This window comes from Cuculus canorus, chromosome 4, assembly GCF_017976375.1.
Source record: "Cuculus canorus isolate bCucCan1 chromosome 4, bCucCan1.pri, whole genome shotgun sequence".
NCBI lineage: Eukaryota > Metazoa > Chordata > Aves > Cuculiformes > Cuculidae > Cuculus > Cuculus canorus.
In genome coordinates, this window is record NC_071404.1 from 12,158,889 (window position 1) to 12,184,163 (window position 25,275).

The 25,275-nt window shown below is 43.0% G+C and overlaps 2 protein-coding genes across 3 annotated transcripts in view; both read right to left on the minus strand.

The window, feature by feature from the left end:
- CPZ (carboxypeptidase Z) overlaps positions 1 to 575 on the minus strand; it is a 34,514-nt gene extending 33,939 nt beyond the window's left edge. For both annotated transcript variants that reach the window (XM_009564624.2, XM_054066260.1), the window contains exon 1: positions 246 to 575. In XM_009564624.2, coding sequence (XP_009562919.2) covers positions 246 to 372 — 127 coding nt within the window. In that variant the 5' untranslated portion in view covers positions 373 to 575. The remainder of the gene's footprint in view (positions 1 to 245) is intronic.
- Positions 576 to 14,235: 13,660 nt separating this feature from the next.
- Positions 14,236 to 21,606, minus strand: GPR78 (G protein-coupled receptor 78). Its single transcript, XM_009564623.2, has 3 exons — positions 20,772 to 21,606; positions 20,187 to 20,300; positions 14,236 to 16,233 (listed from the first exon to the last, which is right to left on the minus strand). Exons 1-3 carry the CDS (start codon positions 21,437 to 21,439, stop codon positions 15,996 to 15,998), a joined length of 1,020 nt encoding a protein of 339 aa, XP_009562918.1. The 5' UTR covers positions 21,440 to 21,606; the 3' UTR covers positions 14,236 to 15,995.
- Between the last annotated feature and the right edge of the window lie 3,669 nt (positions 21,607 to 25,275).

A 25,275-nucleotide genomic window follows, 5' to 3' on the forward strand; every position in this document is an offset into this window, starting at 1 on the left:
ACATTACATTCCTCTACCTCACAGACATGCTTCTCCGTGGCAGTGCCTTTCCATCCAGGCTTCCCAAGCAGAAGGCCAGTTTCATCACTGGCAGTCCGCAGATTTCCAAAGAGCTGATGCCCTCCTCTCTAGGAGAGAGTGACAGCTCCTGCCTGCCTTGCCTCGAAGCTACAGCCCTTTACTCTGTTAACCTCCAAGAGAAGGAAGACGAGAGGAAGGGTGGGTTTTGGGGTGGTTAGCCTTACCTAGGGTCTCCTGTCCGGTTTCACAGCGGGGTGCAGGCTCGGCAGCCCTGAGCAGCCCACCAAGGAGGAGCAGGACCCTCAGGACCATGCTGGAGCCCCCTGCGCAGGCAGCACAGCAATGTGGCATTCGCTGCCTGATGAAGCAGCTCCTTGCTGGGAGCCTCAGCACGGCTCTGGCTTTCCAAACTGCAGAGGAAATCAGTGCACTGCAAGGGCATGCCCACGTCTCACAGTATATGCGGTCCAGGCGTCAGATTTCAGCTAGCATTTGAGCTTGGAAAGCAAAAGGCTTTGAGGCAGAGAAGGAGGAGGAATGAGCTCCCCCTCCCCTCTGCCTCCCGACTGTCTCCCTCTTGCAGCCTGGTTTACAATTTCATAACCAGTTTGAGCGAAGGGGGGGTCCCTGCAGGGATGCGCCTGCCTGCTCCTCAGCCAAGGGTCTGACGTCTTTGGTCTTCATGGAGCAGTTTTCCTAGGGGACATGGGAGCTTCATTAGAGTGTCTCACTGAAGCGGAGAGCAACTCCCTGGAGGGAGCATAGGGAAAATAGACACGGAAAAGGAAAGAACTGCAAGCAACTTTCCTCCCAAAGAATGGTATTTCATAACCCACTTAACTGCAAATCTAAAACACAACATGACAGCATAGAGACTCTAAGCTGCATCCCCTCCAGCAGAGCGAGAACGGGAACCCACAAAATAGCTACCAAGATCCCCCTCCACATGTTCCTCCTAGGCGTTTCACTTAAGATAAGATCCAGCTTACAGAAGTAAACTTGGAGGGATACCAGTCTTTTCTGTCTATTCTTAAATAATTTCACAAAAATGTAGATAATATCCCAGAACAGCAATACAGACTTCAACTGGATGGTAAATCTGCATTAAGTTTGTCTGAAACTGATTGTGTGTGTGTGTGTGTGTGTGTGTGTGTGTTTGTTTTGGGTGGTTGGTTTTTTTTTTGAGAACTATGCATTATATTTTTTCATCCCTGTGCAACAGGGATGGTGGAGAAGTTTGCCTTATGTAGGCTATGAACTCCTCATTTCTTACCTACACCCCAAAAAATATCATGTATCACAGGAAAAGGAATTTTTCTTAAAAAATCTAGACCAAAACAGATGAAAACATCCTATCCTTCCAGAAAGTGCATGTTCCTTTGAGAACAGATACCTGCTTACACATGAGAGCAGAGAATTTGTCCTTGCAGTCAGAGCACACTGGTTCCTGCTGATCACTGTCAGAGATATCACTAGGGAGTTATGGTATTGTATGATAATGTAATCAAATAAATCCCCCTACAGGGAAACACATAAAAGAGGCTGACTCTGAGGTTTACACATCCAGGTTTGTTCGAAATATGTAAATGGGAGAACTGGCCCAGCTTAGGGTTAGCTCATTCGTTGCAACAGCCTGGGGTGTAGTGGGTTGTGTGCCTCCTATACACATCAACATACTGCCAAGTAAGCTCTGCATGGTTATACACAATAAAGGAGCACTTAGTTCTGTAAATTATCTGGTTAAAGACTATTTATTCTGTTAAGAACTATTCAGTATAACAGAATAAACAAATAACAAGGAAAAAAGATGAATTAAACCCACACACACTCAGGAATTAATGAGCAGGTGATGAAGGAGCCATTAACAGGGACCAGAAGATGTTGGCCACTGACTGATGGGCTGTTAAAGCAACAATTTGGGCACAGTCTTTAAGAAGGTGAGCCTGAACTTTGTCACTGTTAAGAAACATGAGACGTGATTATCATTAGTATTATGGGTTATTAGAAGTGACTTCAGGGACATGCAAAACTTATTATGGCATGCTTAGGGAATGGAGCAAAGGGAAGGACCAGAGTGGATCAGGGAGGCCTAAGAGTAGGAAGATCAGAGAGGAGTGGGATGAGGGGAATGGCTACATGCAGGCAGACTCCTGAGTGGTATGCTCATCTGACTGAATCCAGTGCCTGATCCCTGCAATCTAGTGTATTTGCATATTCAATCCTTTCTTAACTTTTTTTCCCCCATGTAGACCTAGGTGTGAGCACTGAAAGGTCAAAGTGCCAGCAACTGGAGACACCAAAGTATAAGCTGCAATGTGTGTCAGCAGCTGGAGACACCTGGATTCGTTTACATTCCCTCAGCGAATACAATCCTACGTTCGTATGCGTGCATGTGTGGTTTGCTAGTGAACTTCAGTTTGGATTAGTGGGCAAGCAGGACAAGACTTGCATCTGGAAAGACCCAAGGTCTGGATCAGTGGCTGGGTAAGGGGCCCAGGCTGCAGACATTATCTGACAGCTTGTGCTAATATTTGCGGGATCTGTAAATGTGAGCATATATATGAACCCAGAGTGGGAGCATGTGTCTTTTTGCTAGTGAACTTCAACGCTGAAGAGTCAGAGAGAGGCAACAGGACTAGATTCTCTGTACTTACATTTATGTGAGTGCTGTCGGTGCTGGTAAACACATATGACATCATGCATGTATGTACATGGGTGTTTGTGCATGTCACTGTGGGACATACTCAGCCTCACTGCTGGCTGAACCTGCAATTCAGAGCAGCAGCAGTTGTACCTGCAGATCTGGGACAGAGACACCCCAGGGCACTGGAGCAGGAAATGGGAATCCCTGTGTTCCTGATTATCTGGATCTGGTACCCACAAACATTACCTCCTTAACAAGCTCCACGGCACCAACTAAATAAACAGCTCAATAGCTGGCATCCCAAAAGCTCTGAACTTACAGGCCTGTTTTAATACAATCAGAATGTCTATTTGGTATGAAGATAAAAAGTTTACAAAGTAGGGTAGACGGGGGCCTAAGAATGACATTAAGGTAATTAGCAAAAAAGGTAAAATATATCACTTTGACATCACCATCTATAAATTTCCATAGAATCATAGAATCTCTAGATTGGAAAGGACCCACTGGATCATCGAGTCCAACCATTCCTAACAATCCCTAAACTACACCACTGAGCACCTCATCCACCCATCCCTTAAGCATCTCCAGGGAAGGTGACTCGACCACCTCCCTGGGCAGCCTCTGCCAGTGCCCAATGACCCTTTCCGTGAAAAATTTTTTCCTGATATCCAGCCTGAACCTCCCCTGGCGGAGCTTGAGGCCATTCCCTCTTGTCTTGTCCCCTGTCACTTGGGAGAAGAGGCCAGCGCTTTCCTCTCCACAACCTCCTTTCAGGTAGTTGTAGAGAGCAATAAGGTCTCCCCTCAGCCTCCTCTTCTCCAGGCTAAACAACCCCAGCTCTCTCAGCTGCTCCTTGTAAGACTTATACTCCAGCCCCCTCACCAGCTTCGTTGCTCTTCTCTGGACACGCTCCAGAGCCTCAACATCCTTCTCGTGGTGAGGGGTCCAGAACTGAACACAGTACTCAAGGTGCGGTCTCACCAGTGCCGAGTACAGAGGGAGAATAACCTCCCTGGACCTGTTGGTCACACTGTTTCTGATACAAGCCAAGACGCCATGGGCCTTCTTGGCCACCTGGGCACACTGCTGGCTCATGTTCAGTCAGTTGTCAACCAACGCCCCAGGTCGTTCTCCTCCAGGCAGCTTTCTAGCCAGACTTCTCCTAGTCTGTAGCACTTCACAGGGTTGTTGTGCCCCAAGTGCAGGACCCGGCATTTGGCCTTGTTAAACCTCATGCCATTGGTCTCAGCCCAGCAGTCCAGCCATGGAAGTGTGCTGTAAGGCACGTAGAACAGAAGGTCTGAAAGGGTTACTTTATTTACTCTTACCTTAGATTGCCTGTTCTTTTCCTCCTTTCCATGGTAGTTGAACCTAAACTTTATTTCATGTCTTTCTGTGGAGCTCTCTCTGTCCCGCTGTGCCTGGTTGCCTCCTCTGGATACCCTTGTAAGATCTGCACCTTTCTAAGGTAAGCAGTAGTTCAGCTACTGCTCTTCCCACCTGTACAATATTTATATCCATCCAGCATTTCCACATTTTTTTGGCTATTTGTCAGATCATTATTAGCACTCTGTGTATGCCACTTGTCCTTCTCATATGTTTACTGTGTGTTAACTCTGATTATATCAAATGGGATGACTAGCAGGTATTGCAGATGTACAACCAAAACATAAAAGCGTGACAAGCCAGAGAAGAGATTGTTTGGAATACAGGGACTTCCTCACCTTTGCCTTTTCATTTTTTGGTTTCATTAGACCTGGCAGGCTTTCTGAGGAGCTTACATCAAGTTGTGACTTAGGTTTAAATAGGATATACTCACTCCATACCTAAAATAATCTTAAAAATGAAGAAATAAATCCCAGAGTGATGAGAAGATGTATCAGCATCAGCTGGGTTTATTTTTTTGCACTTGAATTACTACAATAAGGTTAAATTGAATATTACTAGCTTTTATTGCTGACTACCTCTTTCTTGATCAGACCTTTCTGTTAGCCTACAGTCCACAGTACAGCAGCAATGCAGAACTCTTCAGACAGGACTAAATACCAGAACTGTTTTATGTCTTTGGCAAGTACTGGAAGTGGGATTAAATGTGGTATTTTTAACTCACTTTTGTTCTCATGATTCTTACTGTTGTCAGAAAACATTAGTATATCAAACTCAGACTGGTTATTATTACCTGGTTCTTTTTATTTTGGCTCAGCTGATAGGTTGAACAATAAACAGAAGCAGTGCTGTCTAGATAACTGTTTTCTGAAGGGCGTAAACAGACTGAAAGCAGACCAAAATGTTACTGTGTGGTTTGTTATTCTCTCCCCCACTAGGTGTTAGTGAAGGCAGCTGAATGGTGTATGGCAGCGCATCACATCTGCTCTGGTACAAAGTCAACAGACATAATTTTAGGGCTTTACAGAAGTTTAATACAGGAGATATTTCATTTTCACAGCAGAAACCAATACCCATACTGGGTTTTTTTGCCTCTTTCAGTTTCTGCAGAACAGGGTAGAGAAAAGGACCTGCTCTCAGGAGAGACAGGGAGTGACTTAGCAACTTCCTGCAAAGGAATAGCAACTTTTAAAAAAAGTAAAATTACTTATGTTTGCAAGACCTTACCCCCCCAGGCCCTGATTGTCTTCATGCAACAGCAGAGATCTGGGAAAGGCCCACAGGGTCTTCCCTTTGAGCTTCTAAGTGCTAAGTTAAAAGAGGAAAACATATTCTTTAAACAAATATTTTAATCCATATTAACATGCATGTGTATAAGAGAAATTGCTATTTTAATTTAAAGATGCACAGACTATCCCATGCTCTGCACTTATTAAGAAGCACAGATATTTTGGAATGTTTCTCTGCGTCTTCTGGGACCATCTACATTTTACTTGGGGAGCTTTTAACTTTCTCACAGCTAATTTTTTCAGCAATGTCTTTTATCTTAACTTTGTTTGTTCTCCTTATAACCCACAAAATTAAACCAGCTTTAGAAACTAGCACACATAAACATTTAGAACCAGAAATGATGAAGCTAAGAGTAGAGAGCAGAGAAGATGACCACACAAAAAAAGAGTTTTCCTGTTTTCCTAGACTCTACTCTAAGACTTTAACCTGGAATGGATCATGGACCAAAACTTTCTTCATGTCTCAAATACTTCACAAACTCCCTCTAGCCTCTTGCAGTCATTTTTGATAATTATTGACCAAGTCCATATTTGTACCAGCACACTGAGGAAGAAGGAGTAATGTTATGGTAGACCTCTCTCAGAATGAACCGGTCTAGCCATGCTGCAAAACTTAAATATCCCACAATGGCTCCAAAATTGGACTTCAATTATTTTATTATTGTCATTTTGTCATATTTTTATAATTTATTTCCTGAGTTTTTTCCTCATATGCTGGAAACAAAAGCAAGTAATGAGTGGGTGTTTTTTTCCCCCTTATTAGTATTAGGGTCATAAATACTTTCCTCCTTGGTTAAATATAATAAATAAATAAATCTCAAGCTCCCGGGGGAAAAAAAAATAAGTAATTTACATTCAATACAAGTACCACCAATGATAATTAAATTCTGTTTTCATCTTCTGACTTGTCACAGATTAAATAAGTCAATGACCCCAAAATTAGTTCCTTATACCACTTCCAGGTGATCCACTGAACTGATTCTATCATAATGCAGAGGAATGCAATTAAAGCAGCAAAAGACCTTACCATCCTATAAAGTTTATACTGAATAAATGTCTGTCTTTTAGCATATCTTTCATGTGATCTCTGTGCTTGCTTGATCAGTGAGAAGCCACTCAGAAAGTTCCTTTTCATGGCAGGAGAAAATGATGTCTAGTTAAAATTCAGCCATGATCAAAGGCATAAGTGATACAAAAAACTGGAAAGGAACCTGGCACCAGATGGTGCCATAAAGGGACAAAAGTAATAAGTGATTCTATATACAGGAACACATGTGCAGAATAGCACACACCAATCACCAAACCCTGTTACAAGCACACAGGATCATTTAAACTTAATCATTAAAGAGATAGAACTGACATGAAGACCTTGTTACCCCCTCAAAGGCTGCCTCTTATTGCTCCCATGTGTAAAGTAGCAAAGCAGGATTACTGCTAACGGGTTACTGGTAATGGACTTTGTGGTCTGAGTTCAAGATGAGGCCCAAAGGTGACTTTGCCTGACTCCCATAAAGCAAGAGAAATAATACAATAAGTCAGTGAATCATAGAACTGAATATCTAATGGCTACAAGGAAAAATAAGTGTGCTCAAAAAAGATCTGTGCTGAGAACTAAAGGTCTTTCTTTTCTTCTGATCACAGATGGAGTATTAAAAATTAATGTAAGCTCTACCAGAAAATAACTTGACAGTCCTATTTTGAGACTCATTTGACTTCATCTCTTTTCCCTGTCTCACAGAACATTAATGCCAAAACATTCAAAAAAGTCCTCTAGGGCTTGCTTTGCATGTTCATAAAGGTGCTGGGAAGCATTTTGAAAAGTGATTTTGAGTGCTTTAGTTTATAGATAACTGATGGGGGACACACTTAACAGACCCCAGTTCCCCATTTTCAAAAACTCAGGCCCATTAAGGCAGACACTCTCCAGAAAAATGGGAATTGAAGTCAGACAGCAAAGACTGTTAGCCATTTTGTGTGATATTGATAGGAGAGAATTGGGTCCACATCAACCTCATGAGGTTCAACAAGGCCAAATGCAAGGTCCTACACCTGGATTGGGGTAATCCTCAGTTTCAATACAGGATGGAGGATGATGTGATTGAGAGAAGCCCTGTGGAGAAGGACTTGGGAATACTGATGGATGATAAGCTGGACATGAGCCAACAATGTGCACTCACAGCCCAGAAGATCAACCGTATCTCAAAATGAGAGTGGCCAGGAGGTCAAGGCAGAGGATTCTGCCCCTCTACTGGGCTCTGGTGAGATCCCACCTGGAGTACTGCATCCGGCTCTGGAGCCCTCAACACAATAAGGACATGGAGCCTTTGGAGTGGGTCCAGAGGAGGGCCATGAAAATGACCGGAGGGCTGGAGCACCTGTCCTGTGATGACAGTCCGAGAGAGTTTGGTTTGTTCAGCCTGGAGGAAGGCAGCTCTGGTGACACCTTATAGCAGCCTTCCAGCATGTAAGGGAGGCCTATGGGGAAGATGGGTACAGACTTTTTAGCAAGACCTGTTGTGACAGGACAAGGAGTAATGGTTTTAAACTAAGGGAGAGTAGATTTAGACTGGATATAAGGAAGAAATTTTTCACAATAAGGGTGGTAAAACACTGGAACAGTTACCCTCAAGACTCACCAAATCAATGCAGCAGCAGTATGGGAAATTACAAGGTCAAAGTTCCTGGTATCTAGATATCTGTGGGTTTTTTGCAGGCTAATATCATATACAATTGAAATTCAAAAGGTGACTGACACTCTAAGCACTGAACCTTAGAGGATCAGCATTGAAAGTAGAGGATATGAGCTGCCAGGGTAACAACAGACATTTACCCATCGCAGAACAAGCCCAGAAAAACCCACTATACATCCGCATTGGGTGAGTTGCCTTTCCATCCAATCTTCCCTTCATGAGACTTCTTGGGACAGTAGGTGGGAAGTTTCCTTCAAGGTCCAAAAATAAGAATTTTATTTTTATGAACACCTTGATTCAGCAGTAAGTGCCTATCTGGTAATTCTATCTGAAAGTGAAAATGTGACAGCAGTCATATTAATACTCTTCTCTGTACTAGTAGCTGCAGAAATTGGTAAGCTGTACTCCCAAGGGACAAAATAGACTCAGTAAGGCTCTTGGTTTGAATCTTTTGCCTGCTTTCTTTGTCAAGCATAAAAAAATTGAGGAGCACAGATTGCTTTCTAGTTTAACTCGCATGTTACTGTCCTGCTTAGCTGCACAAAATTAAAAAGTGTAAGCTGAAAACTAAAAAACACCCAACCAAACAAACCAATAAAAACTTCCACATAAAACCACAACCAGTAAAAATGAGAACTCCACCACAATAACCTGAGGTCACCTATCAAGGAAAGGAGGGGCCTGAACAGTCTGACTTTCAGGTGACACAAGAAACCAGAGGGCAGGTAGAGAATTTAAAAGGCAATGAAGGCAGGAACTGACTGAGCTTTCAGCAGTTGCAAAGGGAGCACAGGCTGGCAGGGATGCAAAGAGCAAATGCTGCTATGCCTGTGTCTGTTCAGCTCTCTAAACAAAGGTAACTGAGTAGATGGGAATTTACAAATGCTTATGAAGAAAGCCTGTGGGCAATGTGTGCAGTTAGAGGGTTTATTATTACTTGTTCTCTCTTATATGTATCTTGCAAAGAATAAACAAGATTTAAGATGGAAGGAACAAACCCCAAGTTTGAATCATTTTTCAGAACCATTGTCACAGTGCTCCTCTAGGTCTGTAAGAAAAGAGATTACAAGTGCCAAATTCAGACGGCTGAAGTAATTGTGGCTGGCCAGCGAGCCCAAGTATCCATCAGAGAGTGTACAGGAGTACACCCAGAGAGACACGAATGACAGAGCTTAAGAAAAAACAGGCATCAGAGGTGTAAGTGACTGTCAAGGCACTGGAGCACAACTTGCTCTATAGCCATATCATATGCATTTTCAGTCTGCTTAATATCTTTATGTTACCATTTGAAGAAAAACTGACACCTCTCAGATTACAATGCCATTCAGTACCATTAATGTGGTTTTCTAGGATATACAGGAAGCCAAGGACTGTTTTTTCAAATGTGATTGTTTTGGTGAGTAGACTTCTTAACTGAGCTGGTGTTAAATGGTCTTTGGAAAAGATTTCTGCAAACTCAGACTTGGACTCTGCTGATGAAAACCTTCAAGAAAAATCTTGGCTTACCCCCACCTGACATCCGTGAAGCCAAGATCTTACTCTTAACGTATTTGCCCTTCAGTTATGACTCTGCACACTAAAAAAATGAGTGGGATGCAGTGCATACGACAGATACAAGCAGCCCTCAGAAGAGAAGCAGGAGCATCATCTCCCCCTTAAGTGCCTTACCTACATATTCACCATCATGTATATGGAGTCTGTGCTGTCTCATACACAGCATCTCAAATTCTTATTTGTACACAGGGAGAGCAGGACCCCTTTCCACTTAGCTTTCAGCTGTCCAAAATGACATTCTACAAGGAGAGAGAAAGCCCAGCCTGAGACCTCACACCCAGACAATACCATTGAAACTCCAACTAAAAAAAGCACAAAAGGGAGCTGTGTCTTCAACACATACAGTTGTGTCTTACGAGTAAGGGGTGTCTATCACTCCTGTCTATCATGGTGCTGGTGTGGCAGACGCCTCAGGATGGGTTTTCGAATATCTTGTTCTTGTATCCTAAATAGCTTTCATCTGGAAATCCAGCTCCAATGTGAACTCTGAGGTAACCCCAGCCATCATGAGAAGCACATTTTTAAATGCCTGGGAAAGTATGAGCAAAAGATCAACAGATAGATTCTGGATGAAAGCATTTGTCTTCCATTCCTGGCTTCTAAACTGTGTTTCATGCAATTTGATCCTTTCTTGGCTGTGTGGTCTTTCATTTGTTTGTGTCACAGGTCTCCTGAGAAAAGCAGTTCTAGTACTTCCCTGGCTTCCCACAAGGTAATAAGAATGAAAAGATAATGAAGTATTCAGAGTACTGTGTGGGGAGCCCAAAACATATTTTAAATGCCTAAAGCAGACTTCATCAGAAATGACAACAATAAGAGCTGATTAGCTGAAAAGCCAGATTTCAAGATGAAAGCTAGTCTGTGCTATGCAACTGTAAGGAATGATAAGCAGTCATTTGTAAAACCAAGGTCCTGCATCACCAACCAACATTTTCTTTTACCATGTGTAAGGACGAATATGAAACAGAAGACCTGAAACATATCTAAATATTGTTGCAAAAATGCACACAGAAACCTAGACTCTGGTCCTATGCCATGGAGGAAGGACACTGAGCAATTTATTGGGTTTCAATAAAACATTCTGAAAATGTGCCTCAGGGCTGACAGCTGCAAGCAAAGAGAAGAGAGTAGTTGGAAATCTAAAGACAGGAATTATAAAGTGAAAAGAAGGTGGTAATGAGTCTGCCACTTAAGGTCAGGCTCCACAGAAATACAATTAGAGTGCTAAGCCTTCAGCTGAAAAAAAAATCTGAGAAAGTGAGTTAAGTAAGCGTACTCTAGGGTTAGCCACAAAGACCAGGGGTCAGCTTGGAAAGTGTTTCAAGATTTCAATACATTTGGTTTAGGAAAAGAAACTTAGAGACTTAAACATGTGCTGGATAGTTTGCTTCAAATTCACTGGATGCTTATCTGTACATGCCATGTGCCAACAGCAGGAAGCAGTGAAGTGGACAAAATATGCACAACAAATAAATTAGGTTATGTCCCAAGAGGGATGTTTGTGGTTTATTTCTAGAATCTTTACAGTGGTCTGCTCAGGAGCCTGTACAGGCAGTATGTGATAGTGGATTGGACACAGTTATAAACCAGCTATGGTTTATAACATTTCTGAATGCACCTGGTTAAAGAAGTGATGCAAGTGGACTGGAATGATCTGTAGTTCTCAATGCTCAAAAATACCTTCAACCATATGGACTTTATGACATTTAACATACATGCTTTACAATATGTTTCATTTGCATAGAGAACATATGAGAAGCCTGGCTGGGAGAAACTCATGGTTCATGCATTGCTCACTTAAAGAAAATAGCAGAAACACCTAGTTTCCATCGTGCACCCCCATGTCCTGGCAAGAAAAACCTGCTGGTAAAGGGAGAAGAGCTAGGGATATGCAGAAATGGTAGAAGCCAATTGCCCTCTGTCACATTCATGAGCTGTAGGCAAAAGCAGCTCCAGAGAAGGAGCTGGTTGTGTGTATTGTGCCAGGTGACATTTTGCTCTTCTGAGCTTCTGGCACTGTAAGATATTCATATATTTACAACCTTTCTTAAGGTCATCTCTGCTGTGTCTCCAGCTGAGCCATCAAATATTAATTGGACCCTCTTTCCAAAAATAAAAAGCAGAACCTCTGATTTACTTGTGTAATTAACACCTCCCACAAAGCAGGAGTCCTCCTGAACCAGAAGGAACCAGCCGTTTGCACTTCACAATCCTGAAATATGCTATGTGCTTTTGAGACAGAAACACAGTTGCTTGTTCATTCTACGTGCAGGAGAGCACATAATTATTTAGTGGGGGGAAAAGATCATTATATACAACAGAAAATATGCTCTCCAGGTGATGTAGTTAAACCTTCCCACTCATGCAGAATAGTTCTCTTCAGTTTGGGTTTTGTGGTTTGATCTTTTTTGAGCACTTTACCTAGACAAGTTTAAATATCTTGTCAAATGTCATTTTATTCAACCAAGGTCAATGTTGCTAAATTTCTCTAAGAGCTCAGATTTCCACGAACAGTTCTAAAAAGCACAATCACTTTCTGGTTGTGTAAGAGCAAGTGCATTAAGAAACTTTGGTTCCCACATGCTTAACCATGTAATAAGCCTAACATTGCAATTAGCTCTGAAATTTAGGTTTAGTACCACCATTACTCATGTTAAGACATGGTAAATATGTATTCAGCAATCACTGAGCTGCGCAGATTATTTGCAAACATCTATTAGGTGCTGATTTACCCAGATGAATAACATGCCTGCACTTCAGTGAGGCTGTGGAATATGCGGCTTGAAAATTCACAGAACCTGGAGGTCTTCATGGCCATCAGATGCCATCTCATTTCAGAGGCACAGAAGTTTTCAGTATCACACAACCCAAGAAAACTAATTTTGGTTTTGCACTTGGACTGAAGCACATCCATCTTCTCAGACCTTAGGAGGCTGGGATCTAGCTCGCACTTAAATCTCTTAGGAATCTAGCCTAAGCACTGCTTCGCTGTTATTGCCTTAGAAACAGTCTGACTGTCAGTCTCAGATCTCAATTGCAGTATGGCTGGTGGGAAAAAAAAAAAAAAAAGAAGTTCCTATTTCTTTTGGAGAAGAAAATTCTTTTTGTGATAAATAAACGTCAGAACACTCACCTAGGACATAGGACATGCAAACTTGCTTCGTTCCTCTGAAAAGGCAGGTTCAAAACTCCATCCTTTGTCTCACTAGAAAACAGCCAAATCATCAGGTTTGGACATACTTTGGTGGAGGTGGGTTAACAAATAAAAAAGTGGAATGTCTCCTCAGTGGATTCATTAAAGGTTTGTTATACTTCAGGGTTTATACTCTGCCATTAGGACAAGGATGTTACCCAGGGAAGGTGCAGTCCTCAACTCCAGTCTCAGTTACAAGTTTGAGGAAAGGGAGAGGACTCTTTTTGCTCAGATTGCAATCAGGAGCTGAAATAATACAGCCTAGGAGCTTTCTTTGAGCCCTGCTGCTACTACTCTAAGGAAGTAATGCTTCTCTCACACACTGCTGTAACAAACTTGCCATTGTTTTCCCTACCTGGCCGCAGGTAGGTCACAGCTCCTTCTGCTACGGAAGTTATAGTATCAGGCGTTTCCTGCTGACCTTCATGGTATTTCCAACTTCACAACACACCTGCCATGTATTTGCCAGTTTCTTGTCTCCTAGCAAAAGCCACTTCAGGCCATTGGGCAGGGAAAATTCACCTGCAGAACTAGATGTGCACGCTAAGCAAAGGATGTCTTCTCATAATGCTAAACAAGGTATTTGTACTTCATTGTAAATCAAGACTGAGAGGGCTACAAGTCTCCTCGCCCTTCCTTAAGTGTCTTTGCAGCTGGAACATACTGTAGACTTTGGCTTCCTAATTCTCAGTAGGAGTTAAATCTCAAAAATATTCTGGAACATCCAGCACAGGTTTAAATATTCTCTTTGTCTATATTTTTATTTTTCCCATCTAGACCTAAGCACCTCTGAAAATGTCCAGTGCTTTGTGAGGCTGAGTGGTACTGTAAAGTGTGTGCATGACAACACCCTCAACTGTGAAGTTAATTAACTTAATAGCAGATGTAGCAGTTTAACTGTGCCCTGTTTTATATCTTTAAAATGTGGGTTATAATTTAATAGCTGTAGAAGTTTATTACTGTAATACCTTTAAAGTATTACTTTAAAGTATTTTTTCTCCTCTACTATTTTCTCGGTATTAAGATAGAAAAAAGAATTGAAGTAAAGATTTATTTCATTTGTGTGTCTTGGAGGTGACAGCTTAATACACTTAACTATATGTAACATATTCCTTTCTTGAAGTAAGAGCCATTTTCTTTAGGAAACCAAACGTAAGGTGGCAATTGTAGGTAGAATTAAACTCATGCTGATTCACAGAAAAATGCTAGTCTATCAAAACTTTATGTCACAAAATCAACTGAAAAATATCTGAAAATTTAACTTCCCTCTCCCTGCCCGCCGCCCCTCCCTGAGAGATCCAGTCCTTATGTTGCAGCTGAATTGAAAAACTGAAGCATCAGCTTGTGTAGTGGCATGGCAGAGGGGGGAGGCATGTGGAGGCAGTCAGGAAGACAGTACAACTAGAAAGATTCCATAGAAATTTTTTTTTTTTTCCGAAATACAGTATTTACACAAAATTGGAGAGAGTACAAATACTTTACTAAGAAGACAAAACCGTTGTAGTACATTCAATTTAAGCACAGGCAGAACTATAGATGCAAAACACAGAGGCCTAAGGTGCTTGCATGGCAAAATAAAAACCCCAAATAAACGCTCAGAAAGGCCTCAGGGATTAAAAGCAGGAGAGAAGATGACATTGTATTTATTACACAGCATCGCCTTTTCTTGACTTCATTGGGACTGCAATAAGATACTCCTTCTCAACGTGGATGGTGGAAAAAACCCTTGTGATGTGCTAATTGCTCAGCACTGATTTTACAAAACCGTTAAGCTCTACTTAATTTTTTGCATGGGAACAGAGCCATTAACTTCAAAGGAAATTATATTTGTGCCTAATCGCATGCTTATATGCTTAGTTTGACCAGGAATAGTCTTCTCAATGCTTAATAGGGTCAATTCCATTGTTACATAAAAAATTAACTGTTCCTTACTGTCTTCTTTCTTTTTTTTTTCTTAAAATATATTTTAGAATTGCTTTAATTTTCCCCTTACGTACTTGATTAGAAAATAGTCACTTACTGAATGCCATAGTATATTCTGATTCATGTTTTATACAATCAAAGGAATATTATTCAAAAATAATTCCAATATTTTTCAAAAGCCTGTTTAGATTTGAAAATAAATAAAAGAGAAAAATACATATAATGGTAAAACATCTTTGTTTCTGGGCAGCGGGTATGTTGTAATATCTCTCAGATATCTCTTGGTATTTGTTAAAATCACCAGATTAATTGATCAATATAAAAGAAAAGATTGTACAATATTATTACAATCCACTAAATATAGCCAATGCATGAAATATTTTACACATTATATCCCTTAATAATATTTAATATATTTTAGCCTGTTCTTTGAAAACTGATAGCTTCTGAAGTAATATATCTTAAGCATGGTGGTATCTGTCACTTCTACTGTCTAGCTGATTTTTTCTGAATAAAAGCTTGTTTGAATAGGACTACTAGCTCAGTGGTGCAACTACAGTGCTATTAAATAATTCCATACATATGTCTTCATTACTGTTGCAGCAGTTATTGTAATCACATATCACTGAAGTGCTAAATATTAGTAACTCAGATATGTGGACTTTGGTTATGCTTGATAGAATACTGGCATATCAAATGTATGTACCACTTCCTAAAGGCTATGTTACAATCATGATGCCTAGTAATAAATAATAATAATAATAATAATAACAATCTCAAATTCAAAGTGCTGAGCCATATCACTCACTTGAGGCACCAATACAATAACTCAATCAATTAAAAGACTTATTTGTTGTGTTCAAAACTAACAGAGCAGATCCAGGGCTGCCAAGTTACATGAGCAGCATGGAGGACTCCGAACCTTTCCGTCTAACCCAGGGATTCTTGTGGTCCCAGAAAATGCTGGAATATCACGTCTGATGTGGAATGCTCCAGAATGTACCAAGTCTTCAGACATGAAACATTAAAAGCTCTCTAAGCTCCTTGAAAGCCCCCAAAGGCTTTCTTAAAACCCCTCAAGCTTACATCATTCAATCAGAAACAAAGCTTTGCCATATTCAGCTGTGAATCAGGGAAGACCCTTTCATGAAAGTCCACAATGAAATGCATCACATCAATGCAGCTTTCACACCCTGGAAACACTGTCAACACTGTCAGCATGAGAGGAGAGAGGCAGCATTCCAGCAGCAGCAGCAAACACCTTCCTCACTTGAAGGGGAATGCTTTTCATGTTGTTAGTTTGTTCTGTGCAAACAGTAATCATTTTCAGTGTCGAGAGAACTGTTGTACCCTGATGACGGATACAGGTCCCTTTTAAGTATCCTATTGATGATGTTGATCAGAACTTTTTTATACTGTTGACGTAAGAGTGAGTAAACAAATGGATCGGATGCAGCCTTACTGTAGGTGAGGCACTTGCTTATAATTCCCCAGTAGTAATTTATGGTAACAAAAGGAAGGAGCTCTACCAACCTGTTAAACATTAAAGAGAGATGGAAACACTTGAGTGTTATATTCACACTGAAGCCAGTGCTCAACTTGTGCTTCATGAAACATTAAAGTAACACTTATTCTCTTACAGTACATGTCCCTGCAGGAGGAGAGCCCTGTACTTACCTACTTACTTACTCTTTGGATTCAATAAGGGCAAAGGGAACTTTCCTAGCAAGGTCACTGGGAGACCACAACCTTTCCCTCTATGGAAAGAGAGAATAATTGTGTTTTCAATGTTAATGCTTCTGTATGACAGAGATAAGAAAGTGCTGCAGATTTCTGAATTTATAGAGTTGTGCTGGTAAGTGGTCAAAATATCGGTGACGTAATTGACTACCCTTCTCCCATGCCAAGCTTGAGATAGGCACATGTGGCATGGGCCATCCAGGCTCTCTCAACTCGGTTCCCCAAGTACAGCTATCTAGTGACACTTGAGACATTTGGGCATACCCTCTTTGGCATTAGGTTGCTACTTCTGGAAGCTGGGGGTCTCCTGTAGGTCCTGGGTCCTTTCTGCCAACTTATGTAAAGATTTTGGATACTATGCAGCATCTCAAATGACACCAGAATCCTGGTCTAGGTCACTGAATCCACCCCCTAGGATAGAGAAAAGCGAACCTGCATTACACTACTACTATGACTTATCACCTATGCAAAGAGGATTTACGTTAGACCATTGTAGTATGAATAACGTGGTCGCATCTCAGAGAAACTTGTGTGGCACCTACAATCACACAGTATGTTTAGGAGCACAACTACACCTACTTACCTGTGAGAGCTTCTGCGTGCACTTGGCTGACTGCTAGTTTGGCCACAGAAAACAAGGAGACAACAATTTTATCATCATTATATGACCAGCCAGCTGTCTCCTGACCTGTATCTCCTGGTCTGTGCTTCACAGGTGATTAGTGGCCTCAGCACCTCAGTTGAGATGGGTGTATTAATCATGGGTGGAGAAACTGCAACTAAGTTAAACCATTGTTCCACAGAAGTGAGAGCAAACCTTCAGACTATTCCAGCATATGTCTGGCATGCAGCTCATCTGCAGTGGGCAAACTCTCCAGGAAGGTGGAAAGAACGGGATGAGAATTTTTTATTATGTGTACTTCTTTTGTGGAACCTTTTGCAGGAGCAAGAATATGCCATTTTGCTGTATTCATTCAAGAAGAAGAAAAAAGAAGTAGCATGAGATAAAATACCCCCTTTTCTGTACCCTAAAACATCATTGTTTGAAGATGTAAGATCATAAGCTTTCTCAAGGCTTGAAGAACCTTTTAGCCTCTTTCCAAAGTGCAGAGCTCCCACCTTGCAGGATGTTGACTTTTGAAGCCATTCCAATCCCAACACTCCCCCCCCCCCCACACACACACGCATAAAAAAGCTGACTTATCACTACTAGAACAGAACATTGCAACAAGTGGTTGAACTCTGACAGGAAGATTTCTCATTTATATGCATACAAGTGAAATCATTCCTATGGCAAGTGCATTTAAATACCAGATTCTTTTCTTTGAAGCTGCTTGGAAATATTCCAGTGAATTCAAAACAGAGAGCACACAAAGACACAAAATGTGAGAAATAAATAAATGTACAATAAATGACACTTGCTGCATAGTTGCTTAGGTTTATCCCATCCTGTATATCATCCTCATACAAGAAATACATGTTTGAGATTTAGATGACTGATTTTTTTTATAAACACACTAAATGGGAAGACTAAGGTATCTTTCAGTCATGAAAACACATGTATTATTATGTGTTCCCTTTAATGTACAGTGGGTCCAAATATAATTGCACTGAAGCCAACATAAGAAAAATTACACAGATTTTAATAAGTTAAAAGGGCCTGGCCAAATCAAGTGAGCCTTAGAAATATCCATCAATGCATCTTTGTATCGTTTTTTTTTGTTTTCAGTGCTTTTACAGAAAAGATGAAATTCATCTGTTGGCTTTTAGTGAACAGACAAATATATTGCTAATGATCGTAATTTCATTCACATTTCTGAAATGAGAAGCAAATACTGAGCTCACAATGCAACCTGAGTCACCATGCCAAACAGCAAGAAAACAGGGGAGAAAATCTATTACATTGCCTCTATACAAATTGCTTCAACACTGTTGAAAACCAGAATAGAGGGAGAATGAAGAAACAGACATGGCAGCAAGTCCTCCAACCCCACTTTCACCACTACCTTTTATCTAGTGCTGCCTGGACACTGTCTTGCCTTTGGGGCAAAGGACCTTTAAGGATGTCCCCTCCATTTTCACTGAACCAATTCAACCCTTGTGACTGAGACAGAAGCTGTACCTTGACACGCACATTTATGGAAAGCAAGCCTCAGTTTTCTCTCTAGTCACATGTGGTACCAGTTTGTCATGCATAGAAAATGCACCCTCTCACACGTGCCAAAAACAAGGTCTGGAGAAGGAAGTTGCTTATTTTTTGAAGTTTGTAAGAAATTTCTTCACTCTGCAAAAATATGGCAATGCTGGAATTTGCTGAGCCTAATGATGTTCAGATGGAAAGAAGAGGGCAAAATCTGCTTTGCTCAATATAGTTATATTCTCATTATGGTAAAAGTGAATAGAAAATGACTCAGAATGTACTGAACAGTGACCAATTAACGCTGTAACTCTGTGATGTAATGTTAGTATTTGTAATAATCCTTTCAACTGCAGAGCAAAATGTAGTTATCCAGGCAATCAGTCAGGAATCCATTTCAACATATAAATGGGAACTGAAAGAAATGTCATCCTAAAGGTTAAAAAACATTGTAATTTTTAAGCACTGGCCTCAATCTGTCCCCTTACCTGTGTAAGAAAAAGGCAATGACAGTGATCATAAGTGGCCTACATATATGTGACTGTGTAAGATCAGTGGGTTATGGCTGGCCAATTCCTGTAAGATGGTGTGGCTGCAGACCCCGGTAGCTTGACAGCAACCTTGAGAAAGGCCTCACCGGGGTGGTTTTGCAAATGCTAGTGCACCTTCCTCGACAGAAGTCAGTTCTCTTCAAGTGTGTCTTGAATACGTAGCAAAGTGGAAAATATTTTTAAAAAATCACTACTGAAAGATGTAGCCCATTTCAGTTTGGAGACACAAGGCTAAATCCTGAGGTGCTGCAATTCAGTAGAGTTACTTTGGCTTCCAGCTCACTGATTTATGCAAGATTTAAAAAAGAATAACCATATGTTGTATAAAGACTATGCAACTGCAGAATGAGTGTGATAGTTGACTAGTTAAAAAGGTTGCAGACCACTGGGGCGTGATGCCAGTGATTATGACCATTTGAGAAGCATGGTATTCCCTATTCATTTTAAAAGTCTAATTATTAGTTTTCCTGGGAAATAACTCTGACATCTAACTTCATCACAAGGCCGTGCTGCACCATTAGCAATATATTTACAGACATTAATGTTTCCAGACACAAGGCTTATCTGACAAATTATCAACCTGGATAAATTTAAATTATGTCACTTCACCTTCCACTAGCAGCAAGTTTGGCCTCACGCCTTTAAAAAAAAAAGAGAAAAAAGACCAGAGTTAATCAGGAAAAGCTGTCTGCTTTCCTCCCTATTGCTTGTTTTTCGCTAATAAGGGAGCGTGGAGAGTCTTTTAAACTGCTTTCATCTCCCACTTTCATGTAATTAACTCCTGGTACTTGTCCTAAAAGCCTCTTGCTCTTGGCAGAGGCGCCCAGACCTGGCTGCAATGAGGAAAGGAGGGTCAGAGGCTGCTGAGGCTTTGCCCAGTGGCTGGTCCTGCCGACAGGGTCCACATGTGAGTGTGAGTGTGTGTGTGCTTTGTCCCTCAGAACTGATCCTGGGTCTCCATCAGGCTCTGGTACTCTAAAATTAACCGTAGCCCTTCCCGGGCACCTGTGCATCAGAGGGCATACTGATCCCAGAAAGTCCCCCACCCCAATACTAACCTGGTGATAATGTAAGGACCAAAACAGATCACAAACGACCCTATAAAAATACTGATTTTCTTGGTAGCCCTCTGCCTCCTCCGTTTCTGCTCATTAAGACAGCGCTGCTTCACACTGCAAAGGGAAAAGAACAGTCGGTGAGTCAAGGCGAGAAGCAGGAAGGCGAGAAGCAGGGAAAGGAGATGTGAGCCCAGGAAAGAAGGGAAGGACCGGCTCCCGGCCCCAGAGCCCCTGCCCGGGGGGCTGGAGGGAAGGAAGGGTGGCAGCCCCCGGGGAAGGCGAGGGCAGCCCCGGCCCGGCGAGCCGCAGTCCCCGAGGTAAGGGAGGGCAGCTGAGCCCGAGGACGGGCACACTCATTAAAGGGAGCTCGGGCGGATAACACCGAGCGAGCGTTTAAACAAAGCAGGCTACAAATGCACGAACAACCGTCTTCTGGCACTATAAACAGTCTGAAACTAGGGGCAGAAGCGTTCGCCATGTGGCTGAGGAAGGCAGGAGCACGGGAAAAGGCGCTGAGAAGGCAGGACCTTCCCTCTGCCCCGGTACCTACCGCCAGCGCCCCGGGCTGTGGCACGCACGCATTACCTGGGGTGGATATCCACCAGCAAAACCAGAGTCTGCATGGTGATGATGTCTATCCGCTTGCAGTGGAACCGGGCAACTTTCAGCACCTTTAGATAGGTGAAACACAAGATCACCAGCGACAGCATGAAACTGGTGGAGTGAAAGACGATGGTGAACACTGTAAACATTCTCCGCTCCGTCTCTTCCTTCAGGTGCAGGGTGCAAGAGGCATAAACACTGCTGTAATCTACCCACGAGTAAAACAAGGATACCAAGGGGAAAGTGAGGGAGTGGAGCCACGAGTAACCCATCAGTATCACAGCATCCTTATACCGCATCTTGCTAGTGTAGCTTAAGGGGAACACCACGGCAATCCATTTGTCGATGCTGAGCGCTGCCATGCTCAGCATTGTGTTGGAAGTCAGGAAAGTTTCCAGGAAGCCCACCGCCTTGCAGACGCAGCCTCCGAGAGGTTGCTGGTTCCTCAGGATCCCCAGCAGGGTAAAAGGCATGTTCAGGACCGTGAGGAGCAGGTTGCAAAAGGATAAGTTCACCAGGAAAACCCCGGCGACCTGCTTGCGGATCTCCGTACTGTAGACGAAGCATAGCAGCACCAGGAGGTTGGAGAGCAGGGAGACAACCAGCACCAGCACGAGGAGCAACGCCAGCAGCACGCCTGCCAAGTCCATCTCTCAGCGGGTCCCGTGGAGCGGGCAAGGATAGGAGCAAGGGGACATCCGAGCCGGCACCGCAGCCTCGCCTGCCGCCGCCCGCGGCCGCCCGCGCATGTTGCCGGCGGCGCGGGGAGCAGGGCCGGGGGCAGCGGGGCTCGGGGAGAGGGGCAGGGTGCGGGCAGAGCAGCTGAAGGTGAGGCGGGGAGGGCGGGGGGAGCGGGGCAGAGGGGAGAGGATGAGCGGGGGGGTGGCGCCGGGCTACCCCGATAACGGTGCCAGGCGGCGGGGGAGCGGGGAACGGGCGGAGTCGGGACGGAGCCGAGAGGTGGGGGTGCCGAGGGTCCCAAGGACCGGAGACAGAGGCAGGGATGGGTCGGGGCTCCCAAGGACCGGAGCCGGGGGATAGGGGATGTCGAGGCGCCAAGGACCGGAGCCGAGGGCAGGGGGAGATCGGGGCTCCCAAGGACCGGAACCGGGGGCAGGGGGAGGTCGAGGCGCCCAAGGACCGGAGCCAGAGGCAGGGGTGAGTCGGGGCACCCAAGGACCGGAGCCAGAGGCAGGGGTGAGTCGGGGCACCCAAGGAGCTGAGCCAGAGGCAGAGGCACCCAAGGAGCGGAGCTGGGGGCAGGGGGAGGTTGGGGCACCCAAGAAGCGGAGCCGGAGGATGGGGGGGGGGGTCGGGGCGTCCTGTGAGCGGAGCCGGGGGCACGGGGCTCGCTGGGCGCTGTCCGCGGTGCTGAAGCGGGCGCTGCCCCGACGGCCGCACCGCCGTGGCCTCAGGCCGCGCTCCGCGGTGCGCCCCGCGCCGGCGCCCCCCGCAGCGGCTGCCGCTGCTCCCCCTTCCGCCGGGCGCACGGCCTCCTTCAGGCTCTGAGCATCTTCTGCCGGTGCCCAGCCCCTGAAATACTCCAGCCGCGGAGCTTCCCGCGGCGACTCATGCGCAGACGAGCGGCTGCGAGGCACAGGCTCAGTTAGGGATCGCGGAGTCGGTCTGATCTGCTCACGAACCGCAGGCGAGAGCAACAGGAATCCCAACTTTCCGTTAATGCGCGACTCGGGAGGGATCAGAGCTGACGGTGAGCTGCTGCTGGTAGTTTAATCCCTGTGATGTGCTCAGCACACCTTGAGCACACCAGCTGCATCCCTTTGGCGTGGTACCTGTCAAAAAGCTACTGTCTGTGCCCTTGGAAAGTTACCCCCTCCCCATCTGAAGGATGAATTGCCCTCCCCCCCCCTCCCCTTTAATTTCATAGCACCTAGAGGAGCTGTGGTTGCCCTGAGCATTCACACTGTCCCTCTTGGCCAGTAACAGGGGCAAAGATGCTGTTTGGTTAGTGACTTCACTTTGGCCACTTGGACTTATACTTTTAAAGCCCCAGCTGTCCACGTTGGGGTGATGCTGGTGCATTCTCTGGAAAACCAAAGTCTCTCTCTTACTGTTAATTTACACTGTTAATGCGACAATGCAATCGTAAGAAAGGTTTTCTCAGTTATCACGTTGTGGCAAAATCTGAAAAGACAAACATGAAAGAGGCCAGAAATTCTCCCTCTGCACTGGTCAGGAAAGCTGATCGCATGGCTAATTCCTAAAGATGCCATAAATCTTTGTCTTATAGTAAAAAAAAAAAAATAAAATTTAAAAAAGGAAAAGAAGAAAGAAGGAGTAAGTTTTGGTGCATCAAAACACTGGTATTAAAAAAATCTGCCATGTCTAATTACTGTCACATTTTACAGTTGATCGCCAGAACTGACACAAAGAAAAAGGAGAAGAAAAGGTAGCTTTTCCACTATCCAAAACAACTATTAATATCCTAAGGAAATGCTGTATTGTGTATATTGCCCCTACAATGTAGTCTTGTCACGCAAATGTGACCGCTGTGTGAATAAGTGGATGTAAAACTACTCAAAAGAGCCTAAAGGCAATGGCGTTGTTGTTTTCTCCCCCCACCAACAGCAGCTATAAGTTTTAGATCAGGCCCTAATTGCAAATCTTGCTATAGTAAGTTATATGTCTTAAGGAAATAGCAAAGCAACAACACATGAGATGTGTTGTTTGGGAGAGAACCAGTACTGTATTATTCCTCAAGACAGAAAAAAATAATGATTTTTTTTAATCAGAAAGCTGTCATTTCCAAAATTAAAAAAAAAGCAGATACATTTGACAGTGCTTATGCTGGACAAATGAAAATCCAGTATGTATCTGTGTAAGCATTTGAGAGAAAAAAAATCTATAAAAGCATGATGATACTAGTTCTCTCAGACGTGAATTTCTATCATCAGAGAATCAACATTGCAGAACCAAATACTGCACAGAAGGTTGTGAAGAACTGAGCCATCATGGGAGAAGCTGGCTGTATCCATGCAGAGCAGAGGTTCTGCAATTGCTCCCTCTTGCACGGCAGGAATTCTTAAGAATCCTACTAGTCAGAACCCATCTGTGACCTACCTTTTGTTTAATAGTGTCACAAGGTTATGGAGGTTTTATGTTGGCTATCTGGGATTAGAGGTTGTCTGTGTAGTGATACCAGGTGAGGTAGATGCTATTTTATATTATCACAGATACAACTTAGATGTGCTGTTCCCCTACTGTAATAGCTACTTGAGAAGCTTTTCCCTGTTGGATCCAGACAAAAGGCAACTTCTGTCTCTTTCCTTCTCTCTTTTTATTACACATAAACACATAATTTTTGTCATACAGCCTTTTCAAATGAAGAATGTTTCTGAAAACTAATGGAGGAAGTATACGTCAAAATAACACAAGAAAATAAAGGGTAGCAAGTATCAGAAAGCCAGGAAAAAATTATTCTGCTTTTTCACATGTGCATTCAGTTATATGGTCCTCTGCAACAATATCCTGGGCTCAAAGAACCTGGTAAAAATGATGTTGTTGGATTTCCCCTTTTGTTTTCAATGGACCTTTGTCAATGTTACAGTTGATGTATATGCATAACTTCCTGTGGGAAGTGAGTCCTCTGCTGACCCTTTTCCATTGACAGGCAGTAACTCATAACACTCCAAACCAATGTGATGTTCAAATGTCCATTTACAGTTTACAAGGCTGAAAAGAGTTACCTGTGTGAGACCGGAACACTTACATTTGTCGCTGTGGGTCTGCAGAAGTAAGCGATTGCCATCTTAGCTCCTGAAAACACATATATCCATGCCACCATTTTGCATATATGCAGACATATGTAAATCACTGCAAATGCTCACAACAATCATACTAAACACACATTTCTTCAGTGAAGACCTTACAATATTTACTTTCATAATGCAGGATGCCGTCTTTATTGAAAATGGAGACAGTGGAGACTGCTGAAATAAAAATAAGAACAGGCAAGAAGAAGGGTGCTTATCATTAATTATCCTTTAATAGACAAACTATTTGGTTAGCACAGATTAGGTAAGTACTTGAGATTTTTATTCTAGTAGCTGCATCATTCATTAAATCTAAACATTCATCTGTTCTAAATATTGACCACAACTTATTTGATTTACTGGTTAATGGACTGTGTCCATTGGAAAGGAGTAGGGGACAGTTCAAATTCCCTTTTAGTTTCACTCCAGGAGAGATATGTCATGCAAATTTTGATGTAGATCACAACAGAGTTTCAGCTTTAATCAATGTATTCTGCAATGGCAAGGAACACTTTTAATTTGGTTCTAATTTTAAGAAAGCACTATGAAAGAAGATCTCAAACAAATTACATCAATTAATTTGCAAGTATAGAGAAAAGCAACCCTTTCCCCAAGCTTACCTAGTGATAGGTGAAGAGAGGGAAATTAAACTATATTAACCAATATGAGGGGGAAATGGGATGACTCACGGAACTAATATTAAGAACAAAGCT

Excerpts from the sequence above, each read along its gene's own strand:
- GPR78 (XM_009564623.2), bottom strand. The coding sequence starts at position 21,439 with ATGGACTTGGCAGGCGTGCTGCTGGCGTTGCTCCTCGTGCTGGTGCTG. Across the intron at positions 20,301-20,771 it reads CTGGTGGATATCCACCCCAG|TGTGAAGCAGCGCTGTCTTA; the intron begins GTAATGCGTGCG and ends TTCCCTTTGCAG. Across the intron at positions 16,234-20,186 it reads GGTCCTTACATTATCACCAG|GTTGGTAGAGCTCCTTCCTT; the intron begins GTTAGTATTGGG and ends AATGTTTAACAG.